At 39.6% G+C, this 18,924-nt stretch overlaps 2 protein-coding genes across 2 annotated transcripts in view; both read right to left on the reverse strand.

Moving 5' to 3' along the window:
- Nucleotides 1-5,772: 5,772 nt before the first annotated feature.
- Nucleotides 5,773-9,465, reverse strand: LOC124380795. The gene is made up of 6 exons (XM_046842057.1): nucleotides 8,814-9,465; nucleotides 8,638-8,712; nucleotides 7,671-8,051; nucleotides 7,431-7,636; nucleotides 6,705-6,919; nucleotides 5,773-6,158 (listed from the first exon to the last, which is right to left on the reverse strand). Exons 1-6 carry the CDS (start codon nucleotides 8,854-8,856, stop codon nucleotides 5,906-5,908), a joined length of 1,173 nt encoding a protein of 390 aa, XP_046698013.1. The 5' UTR covers nucleotides 8,857-9,465; the 3' UTR covers nucleotides 5,773-5,905.
- Nucleotides 9,466-15,758: 6,293 nt separating this feature from the next.
- dars1 (aspartyl-tRNA synthetase 1) overlaps nucleotides 15,759-18,924 on the reverse strand; it is a 33,221-nt gene continuing 30,055 nt past the window's right edge. Inside the window, exons 18-19 of the mRNA XM_046845262.1 lie at nucleotides 17,335-17,406; nucleotides 15,759-15,985 (exon numbers count right to left, since the gene is read on the reverse strand). Coding sequence (XP_046701218.1) covers nucleotides 15,894-15,985; nucleotides 17,335-17,406 — 164 coding nt within the window. The 3' untranslated portion in view covers nucleotides 15,759-15,893. The remainder of the gene's footprint in view (nucleotides 15,986-17,334; nucleotides 17,407-18,924) is intronic.

The following is an 18,924-nucleotide window of genomic DNA, read 5'->3' on the forward strand; positions in this document are numbered from 1 at the left end:
TTTCACGCCGTTCGTATTGTCATGTGACGGCGTAAAAAAAACGGCGTTTTGGTTGCACAGAGCACGCGTCTTTTACAGCATTTTTCTTCTAGTATAATGAGTCACCACCCGTTGATTTTCACAGCCAGTAATATTGAACTGTTCTCATCCAATTAACGATGAACAGAACCAGACCGGACCAATTCAGCACAGATCATTTGTGATAATCCAATTCGTAGGAGTTCTTTTCCATTCAATAAGCAGAAAAATCCAGTTTGCTTGAAAATGAACATTAAATGAGTGCACTCGCCAGCTAACAGAGGAAACTGGACCCGATGTGCTTCAGTCAACTTCAGTGATTGTTTTCATTCTTTCTTAGTTTCTCACTTTCAAATCCTTGCTTATTTTGACATTGTGAAAATACTACAGTATTTATAGTAAACTATAGTAAATTGTAGTGTACTATATATAGTATTTACAACACTTAATGAACGCATACTGTAGTATTACAGTAAACTCAACTGTGAACTGTAAAGCTTTAGCATTTAGTTGTTACTACAGTAAAGTGTATTGTAGTATAATATGTCTGATAGGTGTGGAAAACAGTACAGTTTTTTAGCATTTATATTAGTATAGTTGTTATATTACCGCAACAACTATAGAATTACTACAACAAATTAATTGAAGTACTTTACTATAGTACACTATAGTATTTACTATGAATTACTAAAGTATTTTTTTCATATCAGTTGAATGAGTCTGTTGGCGGTACGATTTTTCTCTGCATCTGAAAGAAAAAAAAAACGAAGTGCTTTAGATTATTCACTACGAAGATCACTGATCCACACAGTGGACATGCGTGCTTATTACATTAGCTATTCTGATAAGAGCATTAAACATTTTATTTCTTCAATATTGTTTCTACATAGCCCACTGTTTGTGACTTATAAAACTTGACAGGGTTACAGTTGTTATTATTATCATTGCAGCCAGTTCCAGTTATCAGGCTCCACTTACCTGTAGTGGAGGTAGAGGAGCGCCCCATTACAGCATCACTAGAGAGCAACTTTCTTTTCTGAAGTCATGTGGTTTATCACTTTCTTTGATAGACAGCAGAGATTCTGAAAGTTTCTTTGGCTCCAGTCAAACGACGCATCAAGTAAGTTGCATCAAGATGTAGGCTAATTTATTTTTAAACTACTTGATGTGCATGAAATGAACATTGTATTTACATTTATACAGTAGATTTCAATTAATGCATTCCCTGGCTATCAAACCCATGAGCTTCACATTGCTATAGTGCCTATAGTGTGCTATATGGCACAAAGAAGACCACAGAGGCGATTGTACAGCGTTGCTGGACCAAACTCCCTTTGGCACATTGATGTCAACCACAAATTGATAAGGTAGATATTTAGGTGCATCTCATTAAATGTCGTGAAAAGGTTTTCTTGTAAGTTATTTCAAAAATGTAAACTTTCATATATTTTAGATGAATTGCATGTAAAGTAAAACATTTCAAAAGTTTTTGGTTTAATTTTGATGATTAGAGATTACAGCTCATGAAAGTCAAGAATCAGTATCTTTAAATATTAGATTCAAATTTCAATTAATGACCATCCCTATAGTATAAAATTCAGGTATCTCTTGTTCTTTGAAACCACACCAATGGGGAAGACTGCTGACATGGCAATGATCCAGAAGACGATCAGTGACCCCCTCCACAAAGAGTAAAAGTCAGTGAAGGTCATTATTGAATGTTGTGGCTGTTCACAGAGTGCTGTATCAAAGCATATTAAATGTAAAGTTGACTGGAAGGAAGAAATTGAGTAGGAAAAGGTGCACATGCAACAGGGATGACCACAAGCTTAAGAATACTGCCAAGCAAAGCCAATTTAAACACTCGGGAGATCTTCACAAGGAGTAGCATGAAGCCAGAGTCAGCGCATCAAGAGTCACCATGCTCAGACGTCGTCATGAAAAGGGCTACCAAGTGACTTCTGAACCAGAGACAATGTTAGATCATCTTACCTGAGCTGTGGAGAAAAAGAACTGGACTGTTGCTCAGTGGCCCAATATCTTCTTTTCAGATAAAAGTCAATTTTGCATTTTATTTGGAAATCAAGGTCCCAGAGTCTGGCAGAAGAGAGGAGAGGCACACAATTCATGTTGTTTGAAGTCCAGTGTGAAGTTTCCACAGTAGGTGATGGTTTGGGGTGCCATGTTATCTGCTGGTGTTGGTCCACTGTGTTTTCTGAAGTCCACAGTCAATGCAGCCATATACCAGGAAATTTTAGAGCACGTCATGCTTCCTGCTGCTGACCAACTTTATGGAGATACTGATTTCATTTTCCAGCAGTACTTGTCAACTGCCCACAGTGCCAAAGGTACCAAAAGCTTGTTTGATGACCATGGTGTTACTGTGATTGATTTGCCAGCAAACTTGCCTGACCTTAACCCCATAGAGAATCTATGAGGAATTGTCAAGAAGATGAGAGACACCAGACCCAACAATCCAGACCCAAACTATCAAAGCAACCTGGGCTTCCATACCACCTCAGCAGTGCCACAAACTGATCACATCCATTCCACGCTGAATTAAGGCAGTAATTAAAGCAAAAGGAGCCCCTACCAAGTATTGAGTGCATATACAGTAAATGAACATACTTTACAGAAGGTCAACAATTCACTAAAAATAGTATTAGTAGAAGTAGAAGTATTATAGTTTATTGAGATTGGTGGGTTTTTGTTAAATGCGAGCCTAAATCATCACAATTAAAAAAAACAATGACATAAACTACTTCAGTCTGTGTGCATTGAATTTATTTAATACACATGTTTCACAATTTAAATTGAATTACTGAAATAAATAAATTAACTTTTCCATGACATTCTAATTGATTGAGATGCACCTGTACACGTTACGTGAGTATGCTTTTTGTTTTATACAAGTAACATTTAATAAAGTATATATTAAAAAAAAGTATTTATGACCTTCCTATTATTAAAATATTCGTTATAGGAAGATGTACTGTAATGTATTTTCTTTTTGCTTTTAATTCCTTATATTATAACAGCGTTTCTTTTTTGTGTTTTAGATGGAGAATTGTTATTCATGGTGGCTACAGTCGGCTCACAGTCTTTCTCCACGCTTCAAACAACAACCGCAGCACCACTGTAATGAATTGCTTTTTGAATGCTGTGGCCAGGTATGGAGTGCCTTCTAGGGTCAGAACAGATCATGGAGGAGAAGACAATGATGTCTGTGTGATGAACCTTTTCAGGGGCTCAGAGAGAGGCAGTGCTATCAGGGGCAGGAGCACTCATAACCAGCGTATTGAGAGGCTCTGGGGTGACGTGGCTGGGATTAACTACTGTTTATTATAATCTCTTCCACTTCCTGAAGAGTGAAGGTATAGTGGACATAGACAATGAAATGCATCTCTGGGCTCTTCATTATGTTTTCTTGCCAAGGATCAACAGGGACTTGACTGCCTTCATCCGACAATGGAACAACCATGGGCTGAGAACTGAAAGACATCAGACCCCGATGCAGATTTTTGTCTGAGGCTGCCTGGAACAACAAGGAAAAAGAACCACAGCAATGCAAGAAATCTTTAGCAGAGGAGCTGGGCCAGCAGCTAAAACTGTTGTTCAAGGACCATCTGAACAAGGAGAAACAACATCAAGAATGCAGGGGGCAGCAATGGTTGACTGGCCAGACAGAGTACCAGTACCACAGAACCACTACACTTTGGACAATGCAACCTTGGAGCAACTTGTTGCACAATTTAATCCACTTGGTGGTGCACAAGCAGAACTTGGATTAGACATCCTTTGCAATGTTTTGTCTTTTTTGACATCTTTAAATGAATCATAAGAAAGGACGAGTTCATTTCAAAATAGAAATTATGGCTGCATGTTATGGTTGACTTTCATTAAATGTACAAAACATAGAGCGAACCTTTTAAGTTTGTTTACAGTATGTTCCATTATACATGATCACTTTCAGGTTTTTATTTCTTGACACCAAAAGAACTGTGTCCAAAACATCCACATTTCTTTGGTGAAATTTGGTGAAATCACCTTTTTACATTTGTTTAGATCCAAATAAGCTTGCAGCTACGACTTTAATAGTCATTATTTTAATATGTAAATATGTTAAGACGTTGTAGTTAATTTAAGGCAATGCACGTCAATGTTGAGGTCTTCTGGAATGCTGGTGAAATAAAAGTGTCCAGTTGCCACACCAAAATTGTTTTCTGATTTATTCTTTGACAATCAAATACATTTGGATCTTGAACAAAATTTTTACCAGAGCTGTTATAAAAAATCCAAAGATTCAGATTTTTGCAGAAACTTTGATGAAGGTTTTTACATTTAATGAACATAAGCATTGATTAATTTTGTCTTGTAATACAATAATGCCAATAACAATTTTAAACACTAAAGAATAGAAATGGAAACTTGGCAAGGTAAAGCCATTTAAACTTAATGTGAAAATGAACGTTCACAATTCCTATAGATATATATTTGTATAAATATATAAAAAAAACCCAAAGTTTCTTCCAACTGTTTTTTGGAAGGCTTATACCTTTCCAAATCCAAGAGAGCCTTTTATGGCAAGAAACATAAATTCCCTAAATTCCTCTTCTTCTGACACACCTCTTGGAAGATAGAGAGTTAGGGCACAGGTAGAAGCATACGGAATTCTTCGGGTTGGCTCCTCTTGGTTATAAAATTCCAGTTGGCACTTTTGCTAAAAACCCAGTGGAGGGATAGTCTCTGCTGCTGTCACAAAAACTAGGACATCTTCAAAGGATATGCCAACTTCTTCCTCTGTTTGTGTGTAAAACAAAATGTAAAAGGCAAGAAGCAAAATATAATTACATTACAAAACAGTGTGCATTTGAAGAAACATTAGCCTTGAATTAACATAAGCCAGCACTCCCACTGGAAGAATGTGTCCTCCTCAAAGTCTCGCCTGTTGCTCCCTGGTTCACTCCAGACAATGCTGAAGAGGTCTCTGACTTCATGTCTTGTCAGTCTACCTCTTGTGTTGGTAATCATTGGGAGAAAGGCTGTTGAATTAATAAGGACCACCTCCCACAACTGGCCACAGGAGTTCAGCTCAGTGGTAAACTGCTGAATCATACTTGCCACTCTAAACCGAAAAAAGTAATAATTAAGGTCAGTTCACACCAAGGACGATAACTATAAAGCTAATGATGAAGATATAGTTCTAAAAACATTGTCAATATTAAAGATCAATATTGCTAAATGGCATTGTGATGTCATTGCATAATCACAATGCAAAATTGTCACATCAAATCTCAGCAAAAAAATATATTTTACACAGCAAAAAATTATTTTGTTTAGCCTATGAATTAAGATTATTTTTCTTAACCCAATGGGAGATATTTTTGCTTGATATAATAAAAAACTAAGGCAAGTCACCTTTCAGTATTACCTAACATAAACGGATGGATGGATTTTTTGTCCACTCTTGTTGCAAAAATACTTGAAAATTCAGGAGACCCAGGACACCTTATTAGGTGAATTTTTTTGCATAAATTTGATAGCTGGAACTAACAGTAAATTATATGTAAAATATATATTATATAATTACACTATGTTTTTACCTGTGGTAGATGTAGTGGGTTACTAACTGCCCATAAATTGTGGACAAATCAGTCACCGAGGCTGTGAAAATATTGGGTACCCCACAGTCAGAAGGGAGTTTTTAAGCTCTGTCGGTTCCTCTGCAGTGCTGCATCTGACAACCTTAAATCGTAGAAAAACATGTGGCCTTAAAAAGTATTAATTATAACAGTTACTGAATACATTGTTCTCCTAAATGATATGGTATCTCCATACCTACATTATGTGACATGTAAAATTACTTGAGTTACCTTTGCCAGCTTTTCTACAATTTCATTTTCCAGGAAATTAGTTCATCAAATGTGCTGAGGTCTGGTTTCTGGCCACACATTAACATGAAAAGCTCCTTGTTTAAGCACCTCATGCCTTGTCCATTGTGAATTATGGACCAGGCCATTAGTCTTCCTGCTGTATAAAATTTATTTTCCTCTAGTGCCTTCTGATTGTAGCTGAAGAGCAACTGTCCAGGTTTGCCCTCAAATATCCCAAGGTTGCTTTGGAGCTCAATCATGAGGAGTCTAAGGAAAAGAAAAAGAAAAAATAAAGTACTGTAGCCTGAAAACAATGTAAAAAAAACTGGAAAATATCATCACAAATCCCTCATATTTCGTGATAGGTTTGCAGTGATAAGAAACATCACCTTTTAATGAATTATCTAATAAAATTATATAATTATATAAAACTTTTTATGAAATCATTATGTATTCAAGAATGAAAAAACTTGATATTTCTAAAGCACCTGAGCTGAAAGTGTTCCTGTAGCTCAATTGTTATCGTATTGCATTATCAGCACTAGGGTTCAGTTGGGTTCAATTTCCCAGGAAACTTACATACTGATAAAAATGTAAACAAGTTTAATCCAATGATCAAATGTCACAGGTGCCAAAGAGGCATGTATAACTGTCACATGGATATACTACATTAGGTCATCCAAAAAATATTTGAATGTTGTTTATGGCAAGAACAAATAAGAACTTAAACTGATATTGTCCAAAAATCCACTTTGAAACCTAGGGCATTTGAAGGGCTCTGTAGACATTATATAGATGTCATTTCTAATGTACCTAAAAAATGCTCTCCTTGGACCTCCATAGTCCTCTCCCATTTCTCCCACAAACTTAATATTGGGAGTTTTGTGCCACTCAAAAAACCCTCTTGACAGGGCCACACATGCACTTTTAAAAATGTTTTTACGTCTTGCTATGACAGTTAAGTTGGAATTGAAGTCCAGGTTGTCCTCACAAAACTCCTTCAGAATTGCTGGTAGCTCTCTGTCAAGCTGAAAATACAAAAACTAATGATCACCAACGTATGAAATGCATTAAAATAATTGTTCATTTGCGTGATGGACTATTATATAAAATTGGTAATAAAATTTGAAGACAGCCTTTATGCTGCTTCACAAACCTGGCCTAAAAGTTGAAAAGTTTCAAATGCTTTAGGTTTGACAGGCTTAATATGTGGAACTTTTTAAAAGATAACATTTAGCATATTTTTGCAGCTAAACCATAAAAACACATTTAGCTGGTTGGTAGGTGTTAAATTGAGCCAGGGTGCTTTCTGTGTGGAATTTCCAAGTTCTCCCTGTGTCAGCTCCTGGTATTTTCCCTGGTATTATCAACCCACCATCCAATCCACCGTGCAGATTAGATGAATTGGAGTCACTAAATTGATTTTAGGTGTGTAAGTGTAAATATTTGTTGGTATTACATTTAGATTAGATTGATGGATGGATGGATGGATGGATGGATGGATGGATGGATGGATGGATGGATGGATAGAATACATACGGTGGGACTACTACTCCTGACTGGAGAAGCCAGGAGTACTTCTTCAGTGTCAGATCCGGATGAGTCTATATAGAACTTGGCTGCCATTTCTTGTGGGCGTGCTTGCAGTGGTGTGGGCTGTATGGCTGCCACTTCCTGTGGGCGTGCTTGCAGTGGTGTGGGCTGTATGGCTGCCACTTCCTGTGGGCGTGCTTGCAGTGGTGTGGCTGTATGGCTGCCACTTCCTGTGGGCGTGCTTGCAGTGGTGTGGGCTGTATGGCTGCCACTTCCTGTGGACACGCTTGCAGTGGTGTGGGCTGTATGGCTGCCACTTCCTGTGGGCGTGCTTGCAGTGGTGTGGGCTGTATGGCTGCCACTTCCTGTGGACGTTCTTGCAGTGGTGTGGGCTGTATGGCTGCCACTTCCTGTGGGCGTGCTTGCAGTGGTGTGGGCTGTATGGCTGCCACTTCCTGTGGACACGCTTGCAGTGGTGTGGGCTGTATGGCTGCCACTTCCTGTGGGCGTGCTTGCAGTGGTGTGGGCTGTATGGCTGCCACTTCCTGTGGGCGTGCTTGCAGTGGTGTGGGCTGTATGGCTGCCACTTCCTGTGGGCGTGCTTGCAGTGGTGTTGTGAACCTGGCACTTTTTTTAAAGAAAATGAAACTTACTTAAAAGATCATACAAACAATCATAAAATAATAATAACTAGACACACTTTATCTTGGCAAGCCTGGCATTAAAAAATATGAAAAACTTTGAAATCTGTTAGTTGTATGGTTTGACAGATAAATAAACATGCTTTCACAAGATGCTAGCATGTTTTAGAAAAATAACATTTTAAAATAGTAAATCACAATAAATTATTAATAAAAAACAGTATAAAAATACTGATTTTTATTTTAAGTGCATACAGCTTAATTCCATTCTCCCTTTCAACCTATAGTGTCTATATGTGGAGTGGGATCTGAATATGAGAGAATATGAATGAAGAACTATGTAAAACTGTGTATGTTTTATAGAGGTCAAATCGGAGCCGATATGAGAAGACTTGCTCTGTGTTGACAGAGGTGAGAGTAAAAGGTGGAGTAAAAGGACATTTAGTATATTTTTGTGGTTCAATGAAGATGCCAAACTTGCTTTGTTACACAGGTTTCATGCCATGATGCAGATTTAATAAGCAAAGGCCTACAGGCAGTACAAGCATGCTTTGAATATATAATTTACTCACCTTCAGACGAGTATAAAGGGAAGATCTCCCTAATGCATTGTTTGAGTGAATCTGATCTGGAGTAAAACTTTCCATCTGCAAAGGAATTATCTGTCTGTAAGTATTAAAAAAAACTATTTTAGCTTTCATGTCAAAAAGCATGAAATTATTAAAAGTATTCACATATGTGAACTCACCCCTGTGTGAACTACAATGGGAAACGGTGGCACTTTTTAGCATAGAAACTTTAAAAGTGAGTTGTCTAGGTGCTCTCACTCTGCATCTTTTCTGATGGACCACCACTCCAAGCTAGATGATGCAGGTAACCTTGAATTTTAATACAATATAATAATATAGTCATAGACTTTTACTGTAATAAACATTTTATAACCGAAAAGATTTACACTAATAACATGTATAATATATAACATAATATATGTAGGCCTAATGTTTAATATTTTCTGTACAATTCATAATTACGTACATAAAGAAATATATTTTGTTAGGTCAGTCCACCTGTGTTGACAGATTTAATATATGATCGTATGTAAAACATCTTTGTTCATTCATGGCCTTGTTTAAGATTTTTGTAGCATGCAGTAGACACACTCATCTCAACCATTTCTGCATATTGCTTATCCTATATTCTGTATGAATAATACACTGCAAGCTAATGTTGATTTTAGGTCATTATTTGCCCTCTGTCGGCTCAGCAGCAGCAATCATATAGCCTACAGTATGTATAAGTGGTTTTACCCAAACATTTCTTGCAAACGTTCTGCACCGGATTTCATACAAACTTATTAGATTTATTTTTTCTCTGTGCAATTAAAATGTCATAACTACTTGTTTAATAATAATTGTTGAACAAACAGTTAATTTAGAAGTTTTGTAAAATGCAATAATCTGAATTTATTAAGATTACTGGCTAAAATATTTTACAATATTTCAAAATATCCAAATACATATCCAACCTTAAATATGCCTAACGTTACCTTTCCAGAAGAGATGCCTGCTTCTCTTCGGGGGGGTCTTCATTAAGAAGTCGATAAAACTGAGCATTCATTCTGTCTCTTATTTCATCTATTCTACTTCTGAATCGGTTTTCATCCACCATACTTATATAATATGATTAATACTTGAGTCACTTACTACTTAATTTATGATACTTAAAAGAAAACTGATTCTCGCCAACCTTTGTGCCTTGATCAATCAAAAGTGCACTAAAACTGCACAGGATCCTGTATGCAGTAAGGCCCAACAGTTTTACTCATTAGACTCATCATGTTCGTAGTAAGTATTAGGGCCCAATCACTAGTGTGCGAAGGGCCCTCTTGTTTCCCAAAGGATTTTTCCCCCCTTCTACAGTTTGGGCACTTTTGGGGTCTTAACATACTCAGAAATGCATCAGAATCAGCAGCCAGGTTGGAATCTGCAGGCATTAGGACTTCAGTGAGGATCAGCCCTGGGTGTTCAGCTGTGGCAAACACTGATGGCGAATAAAGGACAGGAAGTTTTTAATAACTTCTGTGGACATTAAGTGATGTACATAAAAGCTTAGGATTATGTTAAGAGAAGAAAGTTGATTTAAGAATGTCGGTTATAGCGCCACCAACTGGCAGCAGGAAGTGTCACTTTTTGACGCTGCAAAAATCTTGTTCCTTACTTTTACCCGCTTTAATGTTCGCTTGCAGTGTAAAATTAAAACCTTCTGTTCATTCTTAAGCGAACTGGATTTTTCTGCTTATTGAATGGAAAAGAACTCCTACGAATTGGATTATCACAAATGATCTGTGCTGAATTGGTCCGGTCTGGTTCTGTTCATCGTTGATTGGATGAGAACAGTTCAATATTACTGGCTTTGGAAATAAACGGGTGGTGACTCATTATACTACAAGAAAAACGCCGTAAAAGACGCGCGCTCTGTGCAACCAAAACGCCGTTTTTTCCGGCGTCACATGACAATACGAACGGCGTGAAAAGCGGCGCTTTACTTGTACACTAAACGCCGTCAAATATGACGTCAATTACGTATTTTCGCACGCTTTTTACGGCGTATTTTATGGCGCCAATAATGTTTAAAACGCCGTATTTAACGGCGTTTTGAATGTTAACGCGTTTAATCTAAGGTGTTATTTTGACCCTTTTGGCTTACCATAACACACACACACACACACACACACACACACACACACACACACACACACACACACGCGCACACGCACACACATCACTCAGGACCTGTCTTGGTCCTGTCACATCAACACCCTGGTGAAGAAGCCCGGCAGCGTCTGTACCATCTGAGACGCTTAAGGGACTTTAAACTTAGACACGGTCACTCATGCCGGACAGTCGTATAAAGCATTTTACTGCATGTCGTACTCTGTATGTATGTGTATGTGACAAATAAAATTTGATTCGATTCGATTTGGTGTGATATTTAAACATAGAGAGGAAGATAAAGAGACGTGGTGGTGGAATGAGGAAGTGCAGGAGAGCAGAATGAGAAAGAGGTTGGAGAAACAGAATTGGGATCGACAGAGTGATGAGAAAAGTAGGCAGGAGAACAAGGAGATGCAGCAGCAGGTAAAGAGGGATGTGGTGAAAGCCAAGGAAAAGGCATATGAGTAGCTGTATGAGAAGATGGACACTAAGGAAGGAGAAAAGGATTTATACCGACTCGCCAGGCAGAGGAACCGAGCTGGGAAGGATGTACTGCAAGTTAGAGCAATAAAGGATGGAGATGGAAATGTGTTGACTAGTGAGGAGAGTGTGTTGAGAAGCTGATGAATAAGGAAAAAGAGAGAGAGAAGGTTGGATAGGATTAGTAAGAGCAGCGATTAAGAGGATGAAGAGTGGAAAGTCGGTTGGACCAGATGTCATACCAGTAGAAGCATGGTTTGAGTTTTTAACCAGATTGTTTAACAGGATTTTGGAAGGTAAGAAGATGCCTGAGGAATGGAGAAGAAGTGTGCTGGTACAGATTTTTAAGAATAAGGGAGATGTGCAGACCTGCAGTAACTACAGGGGAATAAAGTTGATCAGTCACACCATGAAGTTATAGGAGAGAGTAGTGGAAGCCAGGCTGAGAGAAGAGGTGACCATCTGTGAGCAGCAGTATGGTTTCATGTCGAGGAAGAGCACCACAGACGCATTATTTGCTTTGAGGATGTTGATGGAGAAGTATAGAGAAGATCAGAAGGAATTGCATTGTGTGTTTGTGGATTTAGAGAAAGCGTACGACAGGGTGAAGAGAGAGGAGTTGTGGTATTGTATGTGGAAGTCAGGTGTGTCAGAGAAGTATGTGAGGGTGGTGCAGGACATATGAGGACAGTGTGACAGCAATGAAGTGTGCAGTAGAAACGCCAGACTTGTTTAAGGTGGAGATTGGACTGCATCAAGGATCGGCTCTGAGCCCTTTCCTGTTTGCAGTGGTGATGGACTGGTTGACTGACGAGGTCAGACAGGAGTCTCCGTGGACTATGATGTTTGCGGATGATATTGTGATTTGTGGTGAGAGTAAGGAGCAGGTTGAGAAGATCCTGGAGAGGTGGAGGTACACGCTGGAGAGAAGGGGAATGAAACTCAGTAGGAGTAAGACAGAGTACATGTGTGTGAATGAGAGGGAGGGCAGTGGAGGGGTGTGGTTACAGGGAGAAGAGGTGGAGAAGGTGGAGGAGTTCCGCTACCCGGGATCAATAGTGCAGAGTAATGGAGAGTGTGTTAGAGAAGTGAAGAAAAGAGTGCAGGCAGGGTGGAGTGGGTGGAGAAGAGTGATAGCAGGAGTGATTTGTGATAGAAGAGTATCTGTGAGAGTGAAAGGGAAAGTTTATAGGACTGTGGTGAGACCTGAGATGTTGTATGGATTAGAGACAGTGGCATTGAGTAAAAGACAGGAGGTGGAGCTGGAGGTAGCAGAGCTGAAGATGTTGAGGTTTTTGTTGGGAGTGACGAGGGTGTAGGACGTTTTGGAGACAAGGTGAGGGAGGCGAGATTGAGATGGTTTGGACATGTGCAGAGGAGGGACATGGGGTATATCAGCAGGAGAATGCTGAGGATGGAGCCACCGGGAAGAAGGAAAAGAGGAAGACCAAGGAGGAGGTTTATAGATGTGGTGAGGGAAGACATGCAGGTGGTTGGTGTGACAGAGGCAGATGTAGGGGACAGGGGGGTGTGGAGAGAGATGATCCGCTGTGGAGACTCCTAATGGGAGAAGTTAAATGAAGAAGAACTCTCACCGTATTCTTACTGTACTATTACTGTCCTCTTACACTTCACTTTCACTACATTAAAGTGTGTGTGTAATAGGTTGTTTATGGTAATGATGGTGGTGGTGTGTGTGGCCATTACAGTGTTCAGTTTCCAGACCGAGGTAAAGATCAGACAGGGGCTCTGAAAACACACCTTTGTTCTCCTTATCGAGTGAAACCGTTTTCTCACCTTACAATGGCCACCTGTCCCTCTTCAAACATTCATTTCCTGCTGGTAAAAACCCACCCAGACTGTTCCTGACACTGAACCCCTGAGTCACCCTGTAACCCCCCCCACCCCATTATACCCCAATACAGTAAAACCCTGTTGTACCAGCAAACAGAGATATGAGCAAACTTGCTCGCAAAATTTTACCCTGTTTCACGAGCAAACCCACGCTGCCGGTTCCCCGTTTTCGGCGGAGGGAAGCATCAGTTGCTTAGTTATTGACGTATCATTTGGTCGCTCTCGTTGTTCAGTGCAGCAAAAACATAACTTTTTTTAGTTTTATATTTTTATTTAACTAGAAATCTTGAAAAATGTCTCCCAAGAAAATCAGTGATGGTGCAGTGAAAACGAAAGTAAATAGAATTACCATGGAAACCATTAAGGTTATGAGCGTAGAGCGCGTCTCGCATTCGCATATCAACCACTATCACATGGGTAAGTGTTAAATTATGTTTATATTACGGTCATTTGCGGTGTATTTGTTTGTTAAAATAGGCTACGAATACTTTTTAAGTGCAGAAATAAGCGATCGGATAAGATCTCGGAACAGATTAAATCACTTTTACATTCATTCCTATGGGGAAAACCAGTTCAAACGTACGAGCAAATGGACACGAGCAATTTTCAAGAACGAATTCTGCTCGTACAACGGGGTTTTACTGTATTATAAACATGTAGCACAACACATGCAGTGTAACACAGATTCACACCAACACACATGCACAGTGTAACACACACACTGTAACATACATACACAGTGTAACACACATGTAGAGTGTAACATACACACTAACACATGCATACAGTAACACACACACACACACACACACACAGTAACACTAATGAAGTAACACAGATACACACTAAAAGCAACACGCATACACAGTGTACCACACACATGCACACAAACACACGCAAGTGTAACACATACTGTAACACATGCACACATAACTTACACACACTAACACTCATGCAGTGTAACACATGCACTGTGTAACACACTAACACAAACACACACTGTAAAACATACTGTAACACATACACTAACTCTTGAAGCATAACACACACAAAGACACTAACACATGCACAGTGTGTTACACAGCATGCATGTATGTGTTACACTGTGTGTGTGTTACACAGCGCAGGCATGTTAGTGTATGCGTGTTACACTGTACATGTTCTACACTGTGCATGTGTTACAGTGTCTTTGTGTGTGTTATGCTTCAAGAGTTAGTGTATGTGTTACAGTATCTTTACAGTGTGCATGTGTGTTTGTGTTAGTGTGTGTTACACAGTGCATATTTACACTTTCGCATGTTTAGGTTCAGTGGCTGCACATGCTGTATGCTGCTCTCGGGGCATCTTTTACACTCTGGTGAGTTAATCCTTAATCATTCTCGTGTGTGTTACACCATTACTACTGCACTTTCACTGCATCTGCAATGTTACTGGGTAAAACAATTGTAAGGACATGTAAAGTAATGTGTGTGTGTGTGTGTGTGTGTGTGTGTGTTACAGTGTTACACTTAGCTGCTGTTGGGGAACCGAACTTATAGCCTGAATCCAGAGGACTACATGTTTAAAGCTCTATCTCTCTATACCAACATCGTTTAGATCTTCTTCGTCCTGCTGCAGATCTTTGGACGCCACCCTGAGTATTATGGAGTATTCCCTAGTTTGAAGTCATCATCTCATCTCATCACATCTAATCAGTGTGATTTATTTACACCAAGATTTGTGGATGAATAAAAGGGGAGGGTTGCGTTAGGAAGGGCATCCAGCGTAAAACATCAAACAAGCGTGCCAAATCAAACATACGGATCACGAATACGGATGATCCGCTGTGGCGCCCCCTAATGGGAGAAGCCGAAAGAAAAAAATGAATCATGTCCAAGAAGTTTAGTTTAAATTCACCACTCGAGGGAGGCAGAACTCCACACATCCATATAACCACTGATTCACCCAGCATCCCATAATGATCATCCCTCAATACAGGGTGAAGCCAAAAAGTGCTTGGGCCCCTCAATCGCTTCTGCAGCTACAGTTTACCACTGCATTGTTTCCTCATCCATCCATCCATCCCTCCACCCATCCATCCATCCCTCCACCCATCCATCCATCCATCCATCCAGCCAAGGACCTAACCTCTCATACTTTGCTCTTTCCTGTTGTAATTCATTCCTTTTCTTTCTTTATGAATAAATAACAGTAAATGTCCCACATAGACGTGGAAATCAGTGTGTGTGTGTGTGTGTGTGTGTGTGTGTGTTAGAGACATGAAACTGCACTCTTTAATTGTTTGTTAATTGATTTATTTATTAATGTATTTATTAATGTATTTATTTAATAAGCCACTCTGTCACTGAAGCAGTCACTGTGCCCTACTTAGTGTACACTTGTTTCATGTTCACTTCATTCCTTCACCAGACAGAACCGACCTCGCAGTCGCACACTTCACTATTAAACAGTAGAAAATCAGCTGGTATTTATTTGTCAACGAGTGTGTGTGAGTGTGTGTGTGTGTGTGTGTGTGTGTGTGTGTGTGTGTGTGTGTGTGTGTGTGTGTGAGTGTGTTGTGTGTGTGTCTGTGTGCATGTGTGTGTGTGTGTGTGTGTGTGTGTGTGTGTATATGTGTGTGTGTTGTGGGTGTGAGTGAGTGTTTGTGTGTTTGGGGTGTGTGTGTGTGCATGTGTGTGTGTGTATGTGTGTGTGTGTGTGAGTGAGTGTTTGTGTGTTGGTGTGTGTTTGGGTGTTTGGGTGTGTGTGTGTTGTGTGGTCAGCAGCACCATCTTGGACCTTTAGGGTGTGAGACGTTTGGGGTCGCGAGGGAACATGGAGGTCTGACGCACATTGTGTAGACCGAGGTACAGCATGGTGACTCTCTCCAGACCTGATAGAGAAAACACACACACACACACACACACACACACACACACACACACACACAGTGAACCACAGTGTCCCAAATAAAATAATAAAAAAACTGGCTTATTATATCACAGGGAAGACCCCAGGGTTGTGTCCCTTTTCAGAGCATAGTGCACACTACATTCATCTCACACACAGTGAGACCTGGGCCATGTCCCAAATAAAAAAATATCTTTGTGCACTAATATCTTAGTGCACTAGTGTTCAGACCTTGGACATGTCTCAAATTCACAAACTATTATCACATGCTAGCAAGGAAGTGCACCATTTAATTGGGCTGTGTCTCAAATCACACACTAGTGCACATAAAACAGTCATTTACACACGACCAGAGTCTGGCTGTGTCCCAAATCACAAACTATTTTCTCTGCTTTGCTACACTAGATTCTAGGCTTGGGCAGTGTCCTAAATCAGTTGAGGTTACTTGTGTACATTATTTGGTACACAATGAATTATAGTATATCCACATTTCCTAGAAAGTGTACAGGATAACGATGGTATTTGGGACACGACTCATTTGCAGCTTGGTTACAGTTTAAATCATGTACTAGAGTATTAATAGTGTACTAGCGATAGTGCTGAAGAACCTAAAGCATCGACTTTTGAGTTAAATTCTTACATTTAATCAGTCAATTAGAACAATGCGTCTGTTACCAAACAAATAAAATCAGAATCAACTCATTTCAAAGTAGCATTCAGACGTATTTAAGGGCCTCGCTCAGGGTGTGGCTGGTTTTTGTATGAATGCCTTAATCACTCGCACCTCCCTACCACACACTGTTTACTGCAGCTCAGAGGGACATGTATCGCTTTAACCTGCACTTACAAACGCATCAATAATGTTTTAATATTTTAAACATAAAAAGAGAAGAGACTTTAAAAGTGAAATTAAAACCGCCAGTAGGTGGCAGCAAAAACCATCATGTTGCTCATAGACGCAAAACGCTGCTGTTGCTTTGTTTGGATTATTTTTATTGGAGAAATCGAGCAAAAACAGGCAACATGGTGTCTAAAACACCCTGCCAACGTCTTAAAATGTTGTTCTCTTTCTAAATCCATTTGAATAGACTGATTAATGCACTCTAAATACTCAAACCTACTAGGCTTCATTACGTGTGCACTCTGTAGGTGTGTTCTGTTTGGAGTCTTTGATATAATCGATAATCGTTTAAACAACAATGACAAAATTATCCTATGATATTTATTCTGCTGTGTGCTACTCCGTAACCCATCAGACCTGGGCTACGTCCCAAATCACTATCACTAAAATCACGTTACTAAAAAGTAAAGAGACACGTTATTGGCTCTCACCGATTCCGCCTCCAGCGTGGGGAGGAGCTCCGTACCGGAACGAGTCGATGTAGGCTTTAATCTTCTCCAAGTCTGTACACACACACACACACACACACACACACACTTCAGATTACACAGTAATATGGTTGTGTGTGTGAGAATGTGTGTGAATGAATGAATGTGTGTGTGTGTGTGAGTTTCACTTTTCCACATTTTTTGTTAGTTTTATCCCAAAATGGATTGAATTCATTCTTTTCCTCAAAATTCTACAAATAAAACCCCATAATGACGACGTGAAATAAGTTTGTTCAAAATCTTTGCAAATGTATTACAAATAAAACTTTCTTTCGGCTTCTCCCATTAGGGGGCGCCACAGCAGATCATCCCTATTCATGATCCGCATGTTTGATTTGGCACGTTTTTACGCTGATGCCCTTCCTAACACAATACCGGACCGGCACTAAGAGTGACCTGGCTTGTGCAACACTAATGGCTGGGGTTGGTTCCTAAGAGCACAGTGGCCTCCATAATCCTTAAATGGAAGATGTTTGGGACGACCCAATTTATGGTTTAAATCCTACCTGTCCGATCGTTACCATTTCGTAGATTTAAATGGAGAGCTATCCAGGCTAATGCAAGTAAATTATGGCGTGCCGCAAGGTTCAGTTCTAGGACCCCTGCTCTTCACAATATACATGCTTCCGTTAGGAAATATTATTAGAAGGCATGGAATTAGCTTCCATTGTTATGCTGATGATACTCAGCTATATATTTCATCTAAACCAGGCGATACAGCTCAATTAACCCGGATGACTGAGTGTGTTAAGGAACTAAGAGATTGGATGACCCATAACTTTCTACTTTTAAATTCTGATAAGACTGAGATTTTGCTCATCGGCCCAAAAACTAGTATACAGACGCTCCAGCATCTCAACCTGCATTTAGACGGATGTTCTGTAACCACTAGTTCAACGGTAAAAGACCTGGGTGTTATTTTAGACAGCGACTTGTCTTTCAAAAATCACATCAATCAGGTTACAAAAACAGCCTTCTTTCACCTTAGAAATATTTCTAAGCTAAGAAATATGTTGTCTATATCCGATGCAGAGAAGCTCGTCCATGCGTTTATGACCTCCAGAATAGACTACTGTAATGCGTTACTAGGTGGATGTCCTGCTTCATTAATAAACAAGCTTCAGTTAGTCCAGAATGCAGCAGCCAGAGTTCTTACAAGGTCAAAAAAATATGATCACATAACCCCGATCTTATCGTCCCTACATTGGCTTCCTGTTAAGTTTCGAATAGACTACAAACTATTACTTCTCACTTATAAAGCACTAAATGGTTTGGCTCCCATGTATCTATCCAGTCTTTTAACACGCTACAATCCGCCACGCTCCCTGAGATCTCAAAACTCTGGGCTTCTAGTAGTTCCTAGAATAGCAAAGTCCACTAAAGGTGGTAGAGCATTTTCACATTTAGCTCCTAAACTCTGGAATAGTCTTCCTGACAGTGTTCGGGCTCAGACACACTCACCCAATTTAAGTGTAGATTAAAAAGTATCTTTTAGCAAAGCCTACACATAACACACATCACATCATAACCTTG

Source organism: Silurus meridionalis, chromosome 3 (assembly GCF_014805685.1).
Source record: "Silurus meridionalis isolate SWU-2019-XX chromosome 3, ASM1480568v1, whole genome shotgun sequence".
In the NCBI taxonomy this organism is placed as follows: domain Eukaryota; kingdom Metazoa; phylum Chordata; class Actinopteri; order Siluriformes; family Siluridae; genus Silurus; species Silurus meridionalis.